Source organism: Canis aureus, chromosome 6, assembly GCF_053574225.1.
Source record: "Canis aureus isolate CA01 chromosome 6, VMU_Caureus_v.1.0, whole genome shotgun sequence".
NCBI lineage: Eukaryota > Metazoa > Chordata > Mammalia > Carnivora > Canidae > Canis > Canis aureus.
The window spans coordinates 51,824,443-51,845,148 of record NC_135616.1 but is presented as its reverse complement, the minus strand read 5'-3'; the positions used below and the strand labels follow the sequence as shown (position 1 = coordinate 51,845,148).

At 35.6% G+C, this 20,706-nt stretch overlaps 1 protein-coding gene across 7 annotated transcripts in view; it reads left to right on the top strand.

Moving 5' to 3' along the window:
- NME7 (NME/NM23 family member 7) overlaps positions 1-20,706 on the top strand; it is a 262,104-nt gene that overhangs the window by 81,592 nt on the left and 159,806 nt on the right. For all 7 annotated transcript variants that reach the window (XR_013381904.1, XR_013381906.1, XR_013381905.1 and 4 more), the window contains exon 7: positions 6,521-6,626. Coding sequence is in view for 2 of the 7 variants with exons in the window: in XM_077901583.1 (XP_077757709.1) it covers positions 6,521-6,626 (106 nt within the window). In the remaining 5 variants the exon portion in view is untranslated. The remainder of the gene's footprint in view (positions 1-6,520; positions 6,627-20,706) is intronic.

Sequence of the window (20,706 nt, the reverse complement as noted above, 5' to 3'; positions counted from 1 at the left end):
TTTCATTCCACTGACATCATTTTGGCTAAGGAAAATTGTTCATTTCTTTTGTATCTTTCCAGTCAGAACCCTAGTAGAGTTTTTCATGAAACCTAATGAAATTCTTGCATAGAAGAGCCAAAAGAGCCACGGAAATTTTGAAGGAGAGTATTGGTGATAAGATGGCTAATTTATGCAATAGGAAGCCTTTTATAAAGCTTCAGTAGGAAAAGCAGTATGATATTGGCATGGGAGTAGACAACTATGTCATTGTAATAGCCCAAGTGCTCAAGAAATGACTGAGCATATCAAGTGGCAAGTGTGAGGAGAAACTAGAACCTATGCCATACACTGTTGATGAGAATTTCAAATGGTAGAGTCACTTTGGAGAACAAGTTGGCAGTTAACTAAAAAACTAAACATATTACCTACCCTATGATCCAACCATTCTTAAGTATTTTCCTAGGAGAAATGAAAGCAAATATCAACACAAAGACTTATACAGAACAGTTTTGTTCATAGCAACCTTATTTGTGATATCCAAAAACTGGAGATAACCCAAATGTCCAAGAGAAGAGTGAATAAACAAATCATATTAACACATGTAATAGTATTTGGCAATAAAAAGGAATGAAATATTGATATGCACTATAGTGGATGAATCTCTAATCTTGCTAAGTGAAAGAAGCTGGACAAAAGAGCACATACTGTATAACTTAAGTAAAATTGTTAATTCATCATGATGGAAAACAGATCATTGGTTACAGGGCCAACTTATTAATGGTAATGAAGGTAATGGTGATGGTTAAAAGTGGGGGAGGCAGGGAGAGGCAGAAGAAAGGGATTACCCAAAAGAAGGAGGGGTGACTGATATGTTTAGTATCTTGATTGTGGTGATGTTTTCACAAGAATAAACCAATCTCAAAACTCATCAAATTATATCCTTTAAATATATTCAGTTTAAAGTATGTTAATTGTACTTCAACAAAACCTAAGAAGCAGTAACAACAACTCTGCTCAACTATTAGCAATTTCTTGGTTCTGTGTGAGGTATCCTTCCTTGATGCTTGCTTCATACCTACTGCATACCTCTATTATTCACCGTATTTTAAAAGTATTTGTGGTTATGTTTACTCTCCTAGTAGACTGAATTCCTTGAGGATATCCATCCAATTCATTATCATACCTCCAGAATCTAGGTCACTGGTATTCAGATAAGTTTTGGAATTCAAAACAACAACAAACCTTATGTTTATTGAGTGCTCGCTCTGTGGCAGGCACTGTTCCAGACACTTTAGTATCTCATTTAATTCTCACAATCTCCTGTACAGTTGCTATATCATCCCAATTTGCCCGGAACTGAGACTCAATGAATTTAAGGACCTTGGCCTCATGATGACTTGAACTGAGGCACTTTTGGCTCCACAGCCCCGTGCTCAACCATCAGCCACCACTGTGTATGCTGAAAGTGGCAGCCTATCTTGTTTTAAACATTACAGTCTTTTAGAATACGGAAGTAATGGAAACGCTTTCAGAGAATTTGGAAATAGAGAAAAGAAAGTTTGGCATTACTAATCCTGCCATTGATGATTATAGTTTATGGCATATTCTGTCCAGCTCATTCCCTTGATCATTTATATAATTTACAAACTAAATGCCATATACATGAATTTTATTTAATTGGATTCCTTTTTTCACTGAATATAACATTTTACATGTTACCAGATTACTGTCATAAGAGTAAACTTCAGTGGGTGCAGACTGTTTTACTGTATGATTATAACATGATTTATTTAAACATCCTTTTACTTATGGACATTTTGTTAGGTTCTCAGTTGTTTTTATTTGTAAATAAGGGTGCATCATGAAGCTAAGTATAAAACTGAAACTAAGTCTTGTGGCTTCGTATTTTACTTCTTAATTTTTAAAAAAAGATTTTATTTATTCGTGAGAAATAGAGGCGCAGAGACACAGGCAGAGGGAGAAGCAGGCTCCATGTAGGGAGCCCGATGCAGGAGTCGATCCCAGGACCCCAGGATCACACTCTAAGCCAAAGGTAGATGCTCAACCACTGAGCCACCCAGGCATCCTTTATTTCTTAATCTTTTAGATTTTCTGAGAACAGATTTCTTACTTGATGTTGGAGTATGTAGAAAGTTCAATATTTTCATGTTTTAGTCTGGGGCATTTACAAAAATAACATTTATTTTAAGTTACTATGGGGATGCTGGGTGGCTCAGCAGTTGAGCATCTGCCTTTGGCTCAGGGCATGGTCTGGGAGTTCAGGGATGGGGATTTGGGGATCTAGTCCCGCACTGGGCTCCTTGTGGGGAGCCTGCTTCTCCCTCTGTCTATGTCTCTGCCTTCTCTCTGTGTCTCTCATGAATAAATAAATAGTCTTAAAAAATTACTATGTAAAAGTTTTGGAGAAACTTTTAACTGGCAACCATTTAGTGATACTGTTTTTTTTTAATTTTTTAAAAATTTTTATTTATTTATGGTAGTCACATACACACACACAGAGAGAGAGGCAGAGACACAGGCAGAGGGAGAAGCAGGCTCCATGCACTGGGAGCCCGACGTGGGATTCGATCCCAGGTCTCCAGGATCGTGCCCTGGGCCAAAGGCAGGTGCCAAACCGCTGCGCCACCCAGGGATCCCTAGTGATACTTTTATTATGGTAATTGAAGATAGGAATGTAGAGTAGTCAGATGTTTTTGTGAGTACCATGGATCTTAGGTGAGGTTTGTGAAACAGTGCAACTGTATACTTTACAATTTGTTAAATAAAATATAGTAAAAAAAAGTTGAAGATTCCATGAGCCTTTATTTTCAGGGAAAGTTCCATATCTCTATCTTTCCCTGGTAGGTAGTTTAGGAACATAAAAAAAAAAGGCTAAGAGTAATAGCAAGGACTCTTGGAAGGAGAGGAGCTTTGTGCAGTATGTTTAAGCAGCTCAAATCACAAAGGGATATGAACATTTTTTTATGCAACTTTACATTTATTGTGTGAAGTCTTTAAAGTAGTTGCCATAACAATGACCTAGTAGAAGTGCTCTTGCAAATGTTAGTTTAGATTGATAATTGGGATAGGATAACCTACGCAGGGAGAAAGAGAAAGGCATAAAATAGAATTACTCACTTTCACGGAGAAGGTATATTTAAGTAAAACTTTTATATTCCTTGCCTTAAATATACATTTATTCAGCATATGTAAATGAGTACTTGGAAAGCTGGCATTTTCATATTTAAAAGTTGAGGAAGAAAAGAAATGGAAGTTGAGACCAAAATAATTGGCCCCAATAATTGGTTAAAACTAGAGGCAGAACAACTGAGCACAGCTTCTCTACTTTTGAAAGCCAGAGGACGGAAAAAGTTTGCGACTTTGGAACCAGTATGACCTGGTTTTGAATACTGACTTTGTCACTTGCTAACTTGTAAGGGCTTGTTATTCAAGCTTTCGGGGTGTCATTTCTCTCATTTATGCAATTTGGACAGACATATTTTATTTAGCACATGCAAAGGGTTTTTTTTTCCTCTGAATTTCAAAATATTAATTGAGCTGTTAGTGAACAAAACAAGGTCCTGACTCACTTGGAGCCTACATCTATTCTGATATTTGGGGGGATACCAGATAATAAATAAATAGGTATAAAGCATGTCATGTGGTAAGTGCTCTGAAGACAATAAAGAAGGGGAAGGGATAGAAAAAGACCAAGATGGAGGAAGGATTGTGTGTTGAGTAGAGGCAAGGAGTGCTATTAAGTATGGGGTCAGGAAGTCTTCATTTTAAGCAGAGATCAGAAGGAAGTGAGGGAGAAAACCATGCAAGTATTAGGGAGAAAGAGTATTCCGGGAGACAGGGAATAAAACATGCAAAGTTTTGAGGTGAGAACATGTTTGCTTTGTTTAAGTAAATTGTGAGTGGATGGGGTCAGTGATGCCGGGTTGGAAATCTAAGTGTTTTCATGTGAATAGGAGTTTAGCTCAAGTTATAGGTAGGAGCCAGATCACATAAGGCTTTGCAGACATCTAGAACTTTAACATTCATTCTGAATGAGATAAAAGACCATTGGAGAGTTCTGCGCAGAGGAGCGGCGCCATGTGTTTTATAGGTTTCATGCTGCCTGCTGTATTAAGAATAGATCAGGCCAGGTGGGCGTAGGTGTGTTGGGGGAAAAGTTGGAATGGGAGATCAGTGAGGAGGTTAGAGCAGATGTCAAAGGAAGAATTGGTGGTGGGCATGGCCCAGGGTGACAGATGTGGAAGTGGTCAGATCCTGGATGCATTACAGAGGATTTCCTGTTAGATTGAATGGATGGCAAAGAAAAGGAGAAGAGAAATCAAGGATCATTCTAAGGTTTTTTCTTAGGCCTGTGATGGTGGAGGGGCAGGAGAAACAGGGTGGGAATGAACAGATTTATGGGAAACAGTGGAAATCAAGATGTTTTAAATATGAATTATCTCTAAGTGGTAGTGGCATAGATATGGGTATGGAGTTTAGGGAGGAGGTTGGACTGGACTGGAGGCAGAAATGTGGGAGCCATGAGGATACAGATGACATTTAAAGACATGGGGCTTGGGACACCTGGGTGGTTCAGTGGTTGAGCGCGTCTGCCTTCGGCTCAGGGTGTGATCCTGGAGTTCCTGGATTGTGTTGGGCTCCCGGCATGGAGCCTGCTTCTCCCTCTGCCTATGTCTCTGGCTCTCTCTTTCTGTGTCTCTCATGACTAAATAAATAAAACTCTTTAAAAAAATCAAATAAAGACAAATAAAGACATGGGGCTTGAGTTCACCAAAAGAGTGATTGTAGATGAAAGACGGGCCCTGGAACTCTCCAACATTGAGGGATGAGGACACGTGGGAGAAAACCATCAGAGGAGACGTAGAAGGAGCAACCAGAGGGGTAGGAAGAGAGTCAAGGGATGAAAACATTACAAAATGTAGAGATCACCTGTGTCAAATCCTGTTTGGTCAAGTGAGATGGGGGCTGAGACAGAACCAGGGGATTTGGCAATGTGGAGGTCATATTTAAGAGAGAATGGAGGTGAAGTAAAGACAGAATAAAGACACCTCTTTAGAAGAGTTTTGTGGCAAAGGAAGCAGAGAACCAGGAACCCTAGAGGGGGCATTTCCTTTCCAGTCTGCAACCCTCTTGTCATGCCAGGTTTACTTCATTCATTCGTTATTACTGCCAGGACCTTGCAGGTGTTTGAGCTCTCATCTGTCTGATATAGGTTGTCTGCGAATATGTAATCAAATCATCTTGTGTAGGACTACCAGTGGAAGTTGCTGTTCTTATTGATCAAGAAGAGTAATAAACAAAGGCAGCAATGTGATAGAAAAGTACTTGATGTCTAAGGAATAGAACATTTTTATTCTAAAATGTCTTAATGCCAGAGTTGCACAGGTGTATATACACTGCTATTTGCATAGTTCCTCTATGGTTTTTAAAATTGTACATCAGTGTGGCACACTAACAAATCCTATGATCTTTCCATTTTTAAATTCAACGAGAAATGAGTATTTACTTTGAGTCATTTGTTTTAGGTGCTAAAGGACTTACAAAACTATACAGATTAGTTACTTGCTTCACATTTGAAAATTGTGAAGGGCAATTACCCAAATAACCACAGTTTTATAGTAATACAGGTACTGATTAGGGGAATCACAAAAGGCCTCCTGGAGGAGGTGATAATTGAAGTGGTAGAGTTCTTTGGAGCTCGGAACAGAGGGTTTTATAGGGAATAGAAGTATAACAGTAATAAAAGCTGAGAAGCAAGAAAGCATCTGTCTAAATAATTAAAAGAATTAATTAGTGTGATTGTGTTTGTGGCTAGTTCAAATTGCTGAGTTGTCATCTACATGAACTATGTGCAAAGCAAATAACATAGCCTGAATCTGGTTATAAAATTAAGTTTATGTGACTTAATTGTATGCTTAGAATGATACTAAGTTGATTAGTTTTTTTTAAAGATTGTATTTTTAAGTAATCTCTATACCTAACATGAAGCTTAAATTTACAACCCCAAAGTCAAGAGTTGCATGTTCTACCGATTGAACCAGCCAGGTGCCCCCAGTTCATTAGTTTTAATTAGTTAAAACTAATTTTGCTATTCTAGTTCTTAAATACTAATCTGTTTCTATAAAGAATTCCTAGTTTTTAATGTTACATATTTTAATAAAAAGTTTAAAATTGGACCTGTGTCTATGAACTATTGCTTTGGGGAAAATAAGAACTTTGTATTCATTATTGGCAATATTTAAAATATGTTAAGATATTTTTAGTTCTCATCCTGGGGAAGAATGATACATATTCTCATTACTTTAATTAATACTTTTTTATATGACCTTTTAATTAGAAGACTTAAAACAGGGTTTGGTTAATCAGTTAGTCTTTGTAAAAATCATTTTTAGAAAACTTGAAGCAAAGAATTTATATCACGAAACCTTAAAAGCAATTGCATAGTTTTTCCCAGAAATATACTAGGAGTTCAAGATAAGAGATTACATATGGCAAAGTTATTTCTCTTTGTCTTTAGGAAATGGAGTTATTTTTTCCTTCAAGTGGAGTTTGTGGACCAGCAAACACCGCTAAATTTACCAATTGTACCTGTTGCATTATTAAACCCCATGCCATCAGTGAAGGTAAGTGCTATGTTGAAAGAATATATCCAAATACATGTTGTAGGAGCTTTTTTTTTTTTTAGTTTATTTTCTTGATGTATTTTATATGTAGAAATTAAAATATAACCTTAATATTTTAAGTTTTTTCTTTGAAGTCACATGAATAAAGGCCATGAGGGAAAAAAATCTATGTACATCTATATTTATCTTTGTATCTACATTTTTTAAAAAGGTGTTTGTTGAGTTGCTGATCATGGTCATGATTATCCTGTTTCAGGTCTTGATTCTTTGACTTTTAATCTACCTCCTTTCCTTCCAATCACATAACCAATTCACTTAATTCACTGAAATAATTCTCCTAAGGTACAATTTAAAATAATGTCTACCATATCTATTGTATGCCCTTTTTGAGGAAGCTGGAGAAACTTCCTATAGTTCTTAGTATCTGAAATCAAGTTCTTTGAACATATACATATGCACACATGTATATACACATGTATGCACATGCATAGATAGGTAGATATGTGTATATGGCTGTAGAGTTTGCAAACTTTTTTATCTTTATTTTTCTTCTCTTTATTTTATTGTGTTGTATGTAGTTTTGTCAACTATTCCAAATCTTTTTGGAAATGAGATGGGTATAATTTAAAAGATTATCCTTTAAAAAACCCTAGAATATTCTAAATAGTAAACATAATTGAATGGGTTTTTTAGTTTCACTTTTTCTAAATATCAAAGTAATTTAGGTATACACTAGGAAATTTGGGGGAAAAAGTAAAAAAGGAAACAGTAAAAGTTACCTGTTTTCCCATTATCTTGATATAGTCATTGTTTATATTTTTATATTTCCTCTACATCATTTTCTTCTGAATGTGTGTGTGTGTGTGTGTGTGTGTGTGTGTATATACACTGACATGTCATTGCTAACATGGTTGAGATGTATGGCCATAGGCTTATTGTTTTAATTTAATTTTAGGGGGCATTTTTGGATGTTCTTAATTCTTCATTTTGGATGTTCTTAACAGTTGTACACTATGTAATCATAAAGCTTTGAAGAATATTTTTGGGCATTAATATTTGACAATATCTCTAATCATTTCCTCTGGCTAGTTTCCTGAAAATAGAATTATTGGTTGAAAGATCTGAGCTTTAAAGATCTTGTTGCATAACGAATGGTTCTTTAATTATTGAGGAAGTACTTTAATATCTTGTAGATCCTTAGGACCACAATTACGGGGAACTACTATGGATGATGGCTAACGAACATTTACAGAGGCCTTAACACTTGCTGGGTTGTAAACTGAGTACCTTATACATTATCTCCTTTATTTTTATTTTATATATATATATATTTTTTTGAAGTTAAATTTGCCAACATATTGTATAGCACCCAGTGCTCATCCCATCAACTGCCCTCCTCAGTGCCCGTCACCCAGTCACCCCATCCCCCTGCCTGCTTCCCCTTCCACTATTCCTTGTTTGTTTCCCAGAGTTAGGAGTCTCTCATGTTTTGTCACCCTCTCATTTTTCCCACTTATTTTCCCTCCTTTCCCCTATAATCTCCTTCACTATTCCTTATATTCCCCATATGAGCAAAACCGTGTAATGATTGTCCTTCTCCAATTGACTTACTTCACTCAGCATAATACCCTTCAGTTCCATCCACGTTGAAGCAAATGGTGGGTATTCTTCCTTTCTCCTTTAATATTCACAGCAATATTGCCAAGTAGGTGGGTGTATCATTCTTTTCCAGATAAGTGAGCTGAGGCTATCTGAGAATAAGTTATTTCTGCCAATTTAGAGTAAGGAATCCAAAATACAGACCTGGTTTCTTAACCTCCATGTTCTTTCCTCAATGTGTATGACTCCATAGCAAGATGGTTATAATAACATAGTTAGCAACACTTCCACAGAAAGTAATAATAATATTTGAAACAGCTGGTGTTGATAAACTATAAGCTATAGAAAACAAAATTGGGATTTTATGTTGCATTCATTTTTTCTTAACCTTGGGATGAATATCACACACTTACACCCACATTCATATACACACACATACACACACACACATACATAACATATACATGTTTTAATGTGATGAGACAAATTCTTGTTTAAAGGCCTAGACTTCATTAAAAAGCTTATGTTTGGCATCTTAATACTTTTCAATTGTTATTTTTCTCCCTCTCCCTTTTTTCCTCAATTGGATTTTTAACTGATTTAATTTTTTTCAGTAAAATGTAGTGCTTGAAGAGACAGGAATAAAATAGAATCATAGTCAACACTGTTATATACTTTAATAATTGCATAGATAAACATAACAAATCTAGTAACAATGATCAAAAAGATATCAAAATAACTAATTTTATATTTATACAGGTTTAAGTGATTTTTAGTCAGCTATTCTTTAAAGATTAGCTATATTTCATGTGTTTATATTTCACATGTAACATTAGAAACATATGAGTTGATTAAAGGACATTTTTGTAAAAACTAATCAGATGGCAGAATACTTTAAACTTTGGCATTTCAAGGCTTTTTTTCCCCTTTTCTTTCTAAATATCAATTTTTAGGAATCTTTATATACCAGTTTTAAATGTGCAGTTAATCTAGCCCAGAGTTTAAATTGTGGCCACAATGAAATACAGTTTGGAGTCTTGCATTGAGCTTATTGTTAGATTTATGCAGACCCTTGAGAGCTTGTTTGGAGGTTCTAGCAGGGGAGCGCAGCTACTCGTATACCCTTGACGGAAGAATGGTCCTCCTCTATCGGGGATGGTCGTCCTCTTCCACCGAGCACGCAGCTTCGGGAGGGAGGCACATGGAGCGGTGAGGGAGGAAGGGGACACCCGCCTAGCCAGCCAGATCAGCGGAATCAACCCTGGCGGTCAATGGGTTGACAGATGTCGCAGCCAGATCGCCCTCACATCCTATGCAGGCCCTTTCATTGCTGGTTTTTGTTTATTTTTTTCTATAATGATCTCACTTCCTGGTATATTTAATTTCACCTATGGTCTAGTGTAGGTGTGAGGGGAGAAGAGATTTTTTTTTTTTAAAGGAGTTGTTGATAAGAGAACAATTGAAATCAAATTGGTTCATTTCCTTCTGTTGACTATCAACTCCCCCACAGAAGGCCAGAATAGCTATAATGAAGACACAACTTCTGCTTATTGCAAGGAGAGTACATCTTGACAGTCTTAGCTATCAGGGAGAGCTAATAAAGCAGATATTGTAGAGTCTTGGGTGTGACCTTGAGAGATTTAAGGTGGGTCTTTCAGTACAGTGATGTGATTGAAACTGCATAAAGTTCCTGATATAATAGTTTAGGATTAGTGGAAACAGTGAGACAAAGATCTTAACCAAGACTTGTAAGCGTACAGTTGTTGGATAAGCGAGTTGTTTGTCCAGTTGAGGGAATATTGCGAAAAGGGGACTGTTTGAGTAGTCTATTGTTGGGGTAAATGGACTTTGGGGAAGTTCCTGAAGTGAACAATGAAGCTATTTACTGATTTACAGCCTTATCTTTGGGTAAGAATTTCTTGGCACAAATAATAAAGTCATGTGGATGTAGGCAGCCTTAGTTCTTAGTTCTATAGTTAATCTATGTGGATGTGGAGAGATCTAGAAAAGAGACACCTTAGTTTGCAGAAGAGATAGGTGGGGAAAAAATAACGAGGTGTGCTTTGCAAGTCTTTTTATGTTTGTAGATTGAAGTACATTTTGTCGTTTGGGGATCTGGTTTTAAAAGGGAAGAAAACCAAGGCGAATGTTCTTATATTCTTTTTTCTTTTTTTAACTTAAAAACTGCAATGCATTTGTTTTGATGTCCTCAGTTTTACTTCCATGTAGTTAGTTTAATTCCATCAATGAAATGAATCATTTTTTCTCTGAAATCAGGCTCTGTAGGCTTGAATTTTGGCTCTGCTACTTACTAGTCATGGGATATCAGATAAATTACTTAACCTCTTTGTACCTTATTTCCTTATCTGTAAATAAGAATAATATAGAATACCCTCTTTAATAGGTAACGGTAAGGATTAAAAGCATTGAATGTAATGATTAAATGACTAAATGATTAATTAACTGATTAAATGTAAGGATTAATGTGTTAAATACAGTGCTTAAACATTTAAAGTGCTATGTGTGTTAGACGGTATGACTATTATGATTACTACTCTATTACTAGTGCCATCACCACTACTACTAATGTCATTACCTTTTCATTTTTAACTAAAGTTAATGACTCCTTAGTAACAAAGCAATAGATTAAAATGCTAACAAATTGCAACTTCCACATCAATCATCCACAGGAAAAAAAAAAAAAGAAGGAAAATCCCTATCATTGTTTACATCTAGTTGATTCAGCAGCTATCAGCAATTATCTATACTGATCGTCTGTGGTCTATTGTGGTTTGCCCTGGGCAGGAGGTGGCAGGAGGAGCCACTGTAGTGCCCCCAAATTTAGCCTTTTTGAAATATTAAAGTCCTGAAGTTTTGTTGGAAATTGTCCTGTCTTATAACAGATTTATACATTAAAGAGTTTACTGCATCATTTATAAATTGGTCTTCCTGAAATTTAGTTTATTCCTCAGTAAAATGAGTCAAGATAGTTTATAAGTTTCCTCTCAGCCTCTAAACCCAGTATTCTGTATTCCAGTGTTGTGTATTAGCTGCAAAATTAATGCTATTTTCATGGAGACTGTTTCAAAGATTTTATTTTTAAAAAGACATATATAGACAGACTTGGAGTCTGTTTGCATTTAATTAATTAGGAAGCAAATTTATGAGAATATTGGCCACTTTGTAAATTTACCCCAGAATTGGCTCTGATATATTAGTTGAAACAGGATGAATAACAGCAAGATCATATTTATCAAGTTTTTCACTTTTAAAATTGAGTTATTCTTACTCAGAGCATCTTGCAGTTTTAATTTCCACCCAGAATGGTAGTTTTGTTGTTAGGTAGGCCCAGAACCCTGTAAGACACATGCCACCTAATGGCAGCCCCCTGAATTTGAGGGGGCCGATAGAATTGGTTAAGTTCTCAGCTTTTTTGTTAGATTTCCTTTAAGTAATTTAGCTTCTGGTAAACTGGGAAACCAAGGCTGCGCGAAATTTTTTAGTGCAAAGACTTTGGATGTAAACATCGTAAATCTAACTCCTTCAATGAAAATTCCTGGAGTGTGCCATTTTGCTTAGAATGTCACAATTTTGGAGTTTTGTGAATGTTTTATGTTCTATCTGAAAGAATAAACAAAACAGTTGGAGGGAATTTATAACATGTACCAAGTGCAGTGAACTACACATAGTTCACTGCCTTTGAATGCATTGAGTGCAGTGAATGAATTGAGTGATCTTGAAGCACAAAATTATAGGCCATGAAAATCCCTAATGAATTTGTAAGTTATGAGAGCTTTAAATGAAATTAGTGATTTAAAAGGAGTTTCAAAACTTTTTCTGGTTTCATGGTCCTGCAGAAATAGGTATGTATTAGGCTATTGAGAAATTTTTATTTAGAAACAGTGAAATTTTGTTTGCTAATATGTTTCAACATCTAATAAGCTTTAAAGTAAAATGTGAGTCCCTAGGATTGTCAGTTACGATAACTTGACTAAAGGCAGAGGGGAAAAATCAAATCTTGTTAGTGAGACACTTAGGGATTCTCTTAACTACAACAAACAACAAAACCAGTTTCAATACTACCAGTTGACATTTATGGAGTGTTAAGTACTTTACATGAATTATTTTATCCTCAAAACTCTAGCATAGGTAGTATTTGAAGCCCATGTCACATTGAGAAAACCTAAGCAATGAGGTTAAGTAACTGGCCCAAAGTCACACAGCTCTTAGGTGGTGGGGTTGGTATTTGTACCATTTGCCATCATTGTATCACATTGTACCATTTTGCCTCCATGTAGATTATCACATAAACTCTATAAATTCTCATCAAAAGTTTGATTATTAACCACCTTTTACAGGTGTGGAATTGAAAAATTAGAAGGGAGAGTTAACATGCTGAATTCTAGAGCTATTTGATTTCACAGCTGGGATTATTTGTACTATTCCATGAATACTCAGGTCAATTGATTGCTTGTGGAAAGCCATTCTGGATAGGTTATATAATAAGTGGTATGAAGGGTGATTTAAATACCTTACATCGCAAGAGGGTGAAACATACATTTTAAGATAGGACTTAGAAAAATTACTGCCATTCTGGTCATTAGTGGCAGTTAAGAGACAAATAATGAACAAGTTCTTGAGAATTATAAACTTAGGATATTTCCTTAAAACTTTTCCAGTTAAATGGGAATGTTTTACACACACACACGCACACACACACACACACACACTTTAATTACTGCTTTATTTATTTATTTTTTAGAGAGGAAGAGAGAGATAGGGGGAGGAACAGAGAAGGGGAGGGAAGGAGAGGGAAAAAAAATCTCAAGATTCCATGTTGAGCCCCAGACTGTTATGGGGTTTAATCTCTTGACCCTAGATCACAACGCTGAGTGGAAATCAAGAGTCTGAGATATTGGGTCACCTGAGTGGCTCAGTGGTTGAGCGTCTACCTTTGGCCCAAGTTGTGATCCCAGGACCCTGGGATTAAGTTCTGCATCAGGCTCCTTGCAGGGAGCCTACTTCTCCCTCTGCCTATGTCTCTGCCTTTCTCTCTGTGTCTCTCATGAATAAATAAATAAAATCTTAAAAAAAAAAAAAAAGAGCCTAAGACATTTAACTAATGAGCTACCCAGGTGCTACTATTTTTTATACTCCTAAAGATGTTTGACTAAAAGCTGTCCTTATTTTTTTCCTTATGTATTTCAAGGACCTACTTTTTTTAGGTATCACTTATTTACACCTGTTTGAGTTACTCTCCCTTGCTTCTGCATTCCAGTGCCACTGGCTACTGTTCAGATCCCCGAATACTCCTAGTTCCTGCTCTTCTCAGGATCTTCTTCCTTACTTTTCCCTTTGTCTGAACTGTGCATGCCCTCCTTCCCAACCTCCAAATGTTATTTCCTCAGGGAAACCTAACTCTCCCAGAAGATACTAGCTACCCAAATGACATGTTCTTTTGACACTCTGCTTTTCCTTCAGAGCCCTAAGCACAGTTTGCTGTTATATATTAATCCATATGCTTTATATTATATATTGATTTATGACTAATGATTTTGTTCCTTTCCTCCACAATAATGCAAACTACAATTGCAGAAATAGTTATTTTTCTCTAAATATTTTGCTCTCTTCGTTGTAAATTTTTTTTTTTAAGTCATGTGTTATTTAGGAGTCTCTTTTAGTGTCTGCACATTGTTAAGGAATGTGGTCTCTATGATAATTTGATCACTGAAATTTGTTGATATATTAAATTTAAAAAAATATTTGCAGAAGGTGCTTGTAAAGAAGGATATTTGTTACATTGTTCTCTCTTTATTTATAAATAATTGTTGATTCGAATCTGTTGTTCAGATCTACAGTCGTCTTCCCCCCACCCCTTTTTCTTTTTGGTATGCTTGGTATATCAGCTTCTGAAAAAAAAGTTTTAAAAAATTCTTCCATGTTAAAATTACTCATTATTATGAATTTGTCAGTTTCTCCTTTTACTTTAGCCTGTTTTTACCATGTATATCCTGAAGCTGCATTGTTACCTGTGATTATTATATCTTTTTGTTTATTATATACTGTCTTACTTCATTTCCATTAATTGTTTTGTGTTGTTTACCTTTAAGGGTGGCATATGTTTCCTTCAAGTTTTTTATCCTTTTGCTTCAATGTATATGTTATAGCCACTGTGGCTAAATTTTTTATTTCCATTTAAAATTTTTTTCTTTTTTTCTTTTTTTTAAGAGTTTATTTATTCATGAGAGACACAGAGAAAAAGCAGAGACACAGGCAGAGGGAGAAGCAGGCTTCTCGCAGGGAGCCCGATGCGGGACCTGATCCCGGGATTCCAGGATCATGCCCTGAGCCAAAGGCAGATGCTCAACTGCTGAGCCACCCAGGTGTCCCTAAATTTTTAATTTTTTCAATGCAATCTAGCAGTCTTATCTTAGAATAATAGTTGAATTTAACCTATTGCCATTTATCATGGTTACCAATGCATTTGAAGTGACAGGTTCTCATGAACAGGGAACACTGCACTTCATATAACATCACTATTTTCAAGATCAGAAGACACAGATGACTTTCTTAACACACAGAAACACAGAGAGGCAGACAAAAGGAGGAGTCAGAGAAATTTATCACAAATGAAAGAACAGGACAAGGCCATAGGCAGAGATCTAAGCGAAACAAATATAAGTAATATGCCTGATAGAGAATTTAAAGTGATGATCATAAGATACTCACTGGACTTGAGGAATGGAAGGCATGAGAGAGACCCTTAACACAGAGATAAGGAATAACATAGCAGAGATAAAGGGCTCAATAAATGAAATGAGAAACACGCTTCATGGAATAAAGAGCAGGATAGAAGAAGCAGAGGAACCAATTAGAGATCTAGAAGACAGAGTAATGGAAAGTAATGAAGCTAAACAAAAGAGAGAATTATGCAAAATGAGAATAGACTTAGGGAACTCAGTGATTCAATCAAATGCAATAACATTCATATTATAGGAGTCCCAGAAGAAGAAGAGAGAGAAAAGGAGGCAGAAAATTTATTTGAAGAAATAATAGCTGAAAACTTCCCTAATCTTGGGGAAGGAAACAGATATCCAGATCCGGGAGGCACAGAGCATTCCCATCAAAATGAACAAGAGGACACACATCAATACATATTGTAATTAAATTTGCAAAATATAGTGACAAAAAATCTTAAAGGCAATAAGAAAAAAGCAGTCAGTAACTTATAAGGGAAATCCTATAAAGCTAGTAGATTCTTTTCAACAGAAACTTTGCAAGCCAAAAGGGAATGGGATGGGACATATTCAAAGAACTGAATGGGAAAAATCTGCAGCTAAGAATGCTCTGTCCTGCAAGGCTATCATTCAGAATAGGAGGAGAAAGAAAAATTTCCCAGACAAACAAAAATTAAAGGAGTTCATAACCATTAAACCAGCCCTATAAGAAATATTAAAGAGGTCTCTTTGATTGGAATGGAGATACCAAAATTGATAGTATAAAGGCAGGAAACACAAAAGCGTTAAAAATGAATATATCTGTAAAAAAGTAAGTCAAGGAACTCCCCCCCAGGAAAGGATAATAAGATATAATAACATATGCCTAAAACATGGTGAGGAGAGGAGAAAAGAATGGGTTCAAACATAAACGACCATCAACCTTATATAGACTGCTTTATGCAGAAGAGGTTATAGCTTAATGGCAACTGTATATTAAAAACTGCTAATAAACATGCAAAGAATAAAGAGAATGAATCCAAATGTATCACTAAAGAAAATCAGCAAATAGGAAAGAAAGACAAGGGATCAGAGGAAATCTATAGAAACAACTGCAAAACAAATAATAAAATGGCAATTAATACATATCAATAATTACTTTGAATGTAAAATGGACTAAATGCTCCAATCAAAAGACATAAGGTGACAACGAGTCTCATCTATATGCTGCTTATAAGAGATTCATTTTAGACCTAGACACCTATAGATTAAAAGTGAAGGAATGGAGAAACATCTGTCATGCAAATGGATGTCAAAAGAAAGCTGGAGTAGCAATACTTATACCAGACAAAACAGACTTTAAAACAAAGACTGTAACAAGAGACAAACAAGGACACTATAAAATAATAAAGGGGATAATCCAAAAGAAGATACGACAATTGTAAATATTTATGCACCCAGCACGCATATACACGCAAATACATGAGGCAGTTAACTAATCAACAGTAATACTATAATAGTAGGGGAATTTAACATTCCACTTACAGCAGTGGATAGATCGTCTAAATAGAACATCAACAAGGAAATAATGACTTTGAATGACACATTGGATCAAATGGACTTAACAGATATATTCATAACATTCCATATGGATTCTTTTCAAGGGTACATGGAACATTCTCCAGAATACATCACACATTAGTCCACAAAACCAGCTTCAATAAATTCAAGAAATTTGAAATCATACTATGCATCTTTTCTGACTACAACACTATGAAACTGGAAGTCAACCACAAGAAAAATCTGGAAGTTTTTTAACACACATAACCTCCATGTATTTGTGTTACGTGGAGGTTAAGTAACATGCTATGAAATAATGAATGGGTCAACCGGAAAATTAAAGAAGAAATTTAAAAAGTACCTAGAAACAAATGAAAATGAAAACACAACCAGAAAAATGGTTCTAAGAGAAGATTTTATAGCAATCTAGAAGCAAGAAAAATGCCTAATAAACAACCTAACTTTACACCTAAAGAAGCTAGAAAAAGAGCAAACAAAACCTACAACCACCAGAAAGAAGGAAATAAAACAGATTAGAGCAAAAACGCATGATAGAAACTGTAGAATAGATTAGTAAAATGAAAAGCTGATTTTGAAAAAAATCAATAAAATTGTTAAACCTCTAGTCAGATTTACTAAGAAGAAAAGAGAGAGGACCCCCAATAAACAAAATTACTAATTAAAGAGGAGCCATAAAAACCAGTATTGTAGATTTGTAATAGCATATTATTTTTAAAAAGTACGTGTCAACAAATTGAACAACCTAGAAGAAATAGATTCCTAGGAATGTATAAACTACCAAAATTGAAACAGGCAGAAATAGAAAATTTGAACAGACTCATAACCAGCAAAGAAATTGACTCAGTAATCAAAATAATCCTAAGAAATGAAAGTTCAAAACCGGATGCCCTCACAGGCATATTCTACTAAAGATTTAAAGAAGAGTTGAAACCTTCTTTATTCTTCTCAAATTTTTCCAAAAAAATAGAAAGGAAAGGAAAAATTCCAAATTCATTCTATGAGGCCAGCATTATCCTGATACCAAAACCAGATAAAGACACCACTAAAAAAGAGAATTACAGGCCAGTATTCCTGCTGAACACAAATATAAAAATCTTAAATATTACTAGCAACTGAATACAATACATTTAAAAAAACCATTCACCATGATCAAGTGGGACTTATTCCTGGGATGTAAGGGTGGTTCAGTATTCACAAATCAATTAACATGATACATCATCAATAAGAGAAAGGATAAGAACCATATGATCATTTCAATAGATGCAGAAAAAGCATTTGACAAAATAATAGCATCTTTTCATGATAAAAACCATCAACAAAGTAGGTTTAGAGGGAACATCCCTCAACAGAATAGAGGCCATATATGAAAAATCCACAGTTAATATCATCCTTAATGAGGAAAAATCTTTTCCCTAAAGTCAGGAATGAGACAAGGATGTCCACTCTCATCAATTTAATTCAGTATAGTACTGGAAGTCCTAGCCACAGCAATCAGATAACAAAAAGTAATAAAAGGCATCCAAATCAGTAAGGAAGAAGTTAAACTTTCATTATTGGCAGATGACATGATACTATATCTAGAAAAGCTGAAAGACTTCACCAAAAACCTGCTAGAGCTGCTACACAAATTCAGTAAAGTCAGAGGATACAAAATCAAGGAAAAGAAACTTGTTGCATTTCTATATTCCAATAATGAAGCAGTCGAAAGAGAAATTTAGAAAAGAATCCCATTTACAACTGAACCAAAAATAATAAGATACCCAGGAATAAACCTAACAAAATTGGTGAAAGACCTGTACTCTGAAAACCATAAAACACTGAGGAAAAATTGAAGAAGACGCAAAGAACTGGAAAGACATTCTATGCTTATGGATCGGAAGAACAATGTTAAAACAGTGTTAAAATGTCCATACTATGCTTGAAGCAATCTACACATTTAACGTAATCCCTATCAAAATACCAACAACAGGGGATCCCTGGGTGGCTCAGCAGTTAAGCATCTGCCTTCAGCCCAGGGCGTGATCCTGGAGTTCCGGGATCAAGTCCCATGTCGGGCTCCCTGCATGGAGCCTGCTTCTCCCTCTGCCTGTGCCTCTGCCTCTCTCTCTCTCTCTCTGTGTGTGTGTGTTTCTTTCTGTGTCTCTCATGAATAAATAAATAAATAAAATCTTTAAAAAAAATACCAACATTTTTCACAGAACTAGAACAAACAGACCTAAAATTTGTATAGAAACAAAAAAGACGCTGAATAGCCAAAAAGCCTTGAAAAAGAAAAGCAAAGCTGGAGGCATCACAATTCTGGACTTCAAGTTATATTACAAAGCTGTAGTCATCAAAACAGTATGGTAGAGGCACAAAAATAGACACGTAGATCAATGGAACAGAAAGAAAACCAGAAATAAGCCCATAGTTATATGGCCAGCTAACCTTCAACAAAGCAAGAAAGAATATCCAATGGGAATAAGACAGTCTCTTCAACAAATAGTGTTGGGGAAACTGGACAGCAACAAGAAAAAGAAAGAAACTGGAGCACTTTCTTATGCAAAAATAAATTCAAAATGTATTAAAGACCTAAATGACAAAAAAAAAAAAGACCTAAACGTGAGTCCTGAACACATAAAAATCCTAGAAGACAACATAGGCAATAACCTCTTTGACATCAGCTGTAGCAACTTTTTTCTAGGTATGTCTCCTGAGGCAAGGGAAACAAAAACAAAAACTGGTGGGACTACAACATAATACAAAGCTTCTGCACAGTGAAAAAACAATCAACAAAATTAAAAGCAACCTACTGAATGGGAGAAGATATTTGCAAATGACATATCTGATAAAGGGTTAGTATGCAAAGTATATAAAGAACTTAGGAAACTTAGTTACCCCCAAAACAAATAATCCAATTATAATGGGAGAAGACATGAACAGATACTTATCCAAAGAAGACATCCAGATGACCAACAGACAAATGAAAAGATGCTCATCATCACTTGCCATCAAGGAAATGCAAATCAAAACTACAATGAGATGTCACCTCACACCTGTCAGAATGGCTAAAATCAACAGCACAAGAAACAACAGGTGTTGGCAAGGATGTGGAGAGAAAGGAACACTTGTGCACTGGGAATGCAAACTGGTGCAGCCACTATGGAAAACAGTATGGGGATTTCTTAAAAACTTAAAGTAGAACTACCTACCCTACAGTCCAGCAATCGCACCACTGAATATCTACCCAAAGAATATAAAAACATCAATTTAAAGGGATATATGCATTCCTTTATTTATAGCAGCATTATTTACAATAGCTAAGACATTTGGAAGTAGCCCAAATGTCCATCAAGTGATGAATGGATAAAGAAGTGGTATATATACACAATGGTATATTATTCAACCATAAAAAAGAATGAAGTCTTGCTATTTGGAACAACATGGATAGAACTATAGTATAATAAGTAAAAAACATCAAATACCACATGATTTCACTTGTATGGAATTTAAGGAACAATACAAATGAATAAAGGGAGAAAAGGGAAAGAGCCAAACTAAGAAACAGACTCTTAACTACAGAGAACAAACAGAAGGTTACCATAAGGGGGGTAGGGGATGGGTAAAGTAGGTGATGAGGATTAAAGAATGCACTTGTGATGAGCTCTGAGTGATATATGGAATTGTTGAATCACTAGGTTGTATACCTGAAGCTAATATAACACTGTGTTAACTGGCAATAAAGTAAAAGCTTAACAGAAAAGGAAAAGGCGTTAGGAAATAACGAAAAAAGAAAAGAAAAAAGAATGCTTTAAATAGACACTACAAAATCTTTTATCTTCTAAGTTGTTGCTGTGAGAATGTTATTTCTCCTTTTATTAACTTTTATTTTTTAATCAACTGTATTGATGTATAATTTTATATAACTTAATGCACAGTGTATGTGCATCCTAACTAACTGTATGGTACCAGTACTAGTGTTTTAAACTCTCAGGGTTGGGATGCCTGGGTGGCTTAGCAGTTGAGCACCTGCCTTCAGCCCAGGGTGTGATCCTGGAGTCCCAGGATCGAGTCCCATGTCGGACTCCCTGTGTAGAGCCTGCTTCTCCCTCTGCCTGTGTCTCTGCCTCTCTCTCTCTCCCTCTTTCTCTCTCTGTCTCATGAATAAATAAATCTTAAAAAAAAAAAAAAAACCTCTCAGAGCT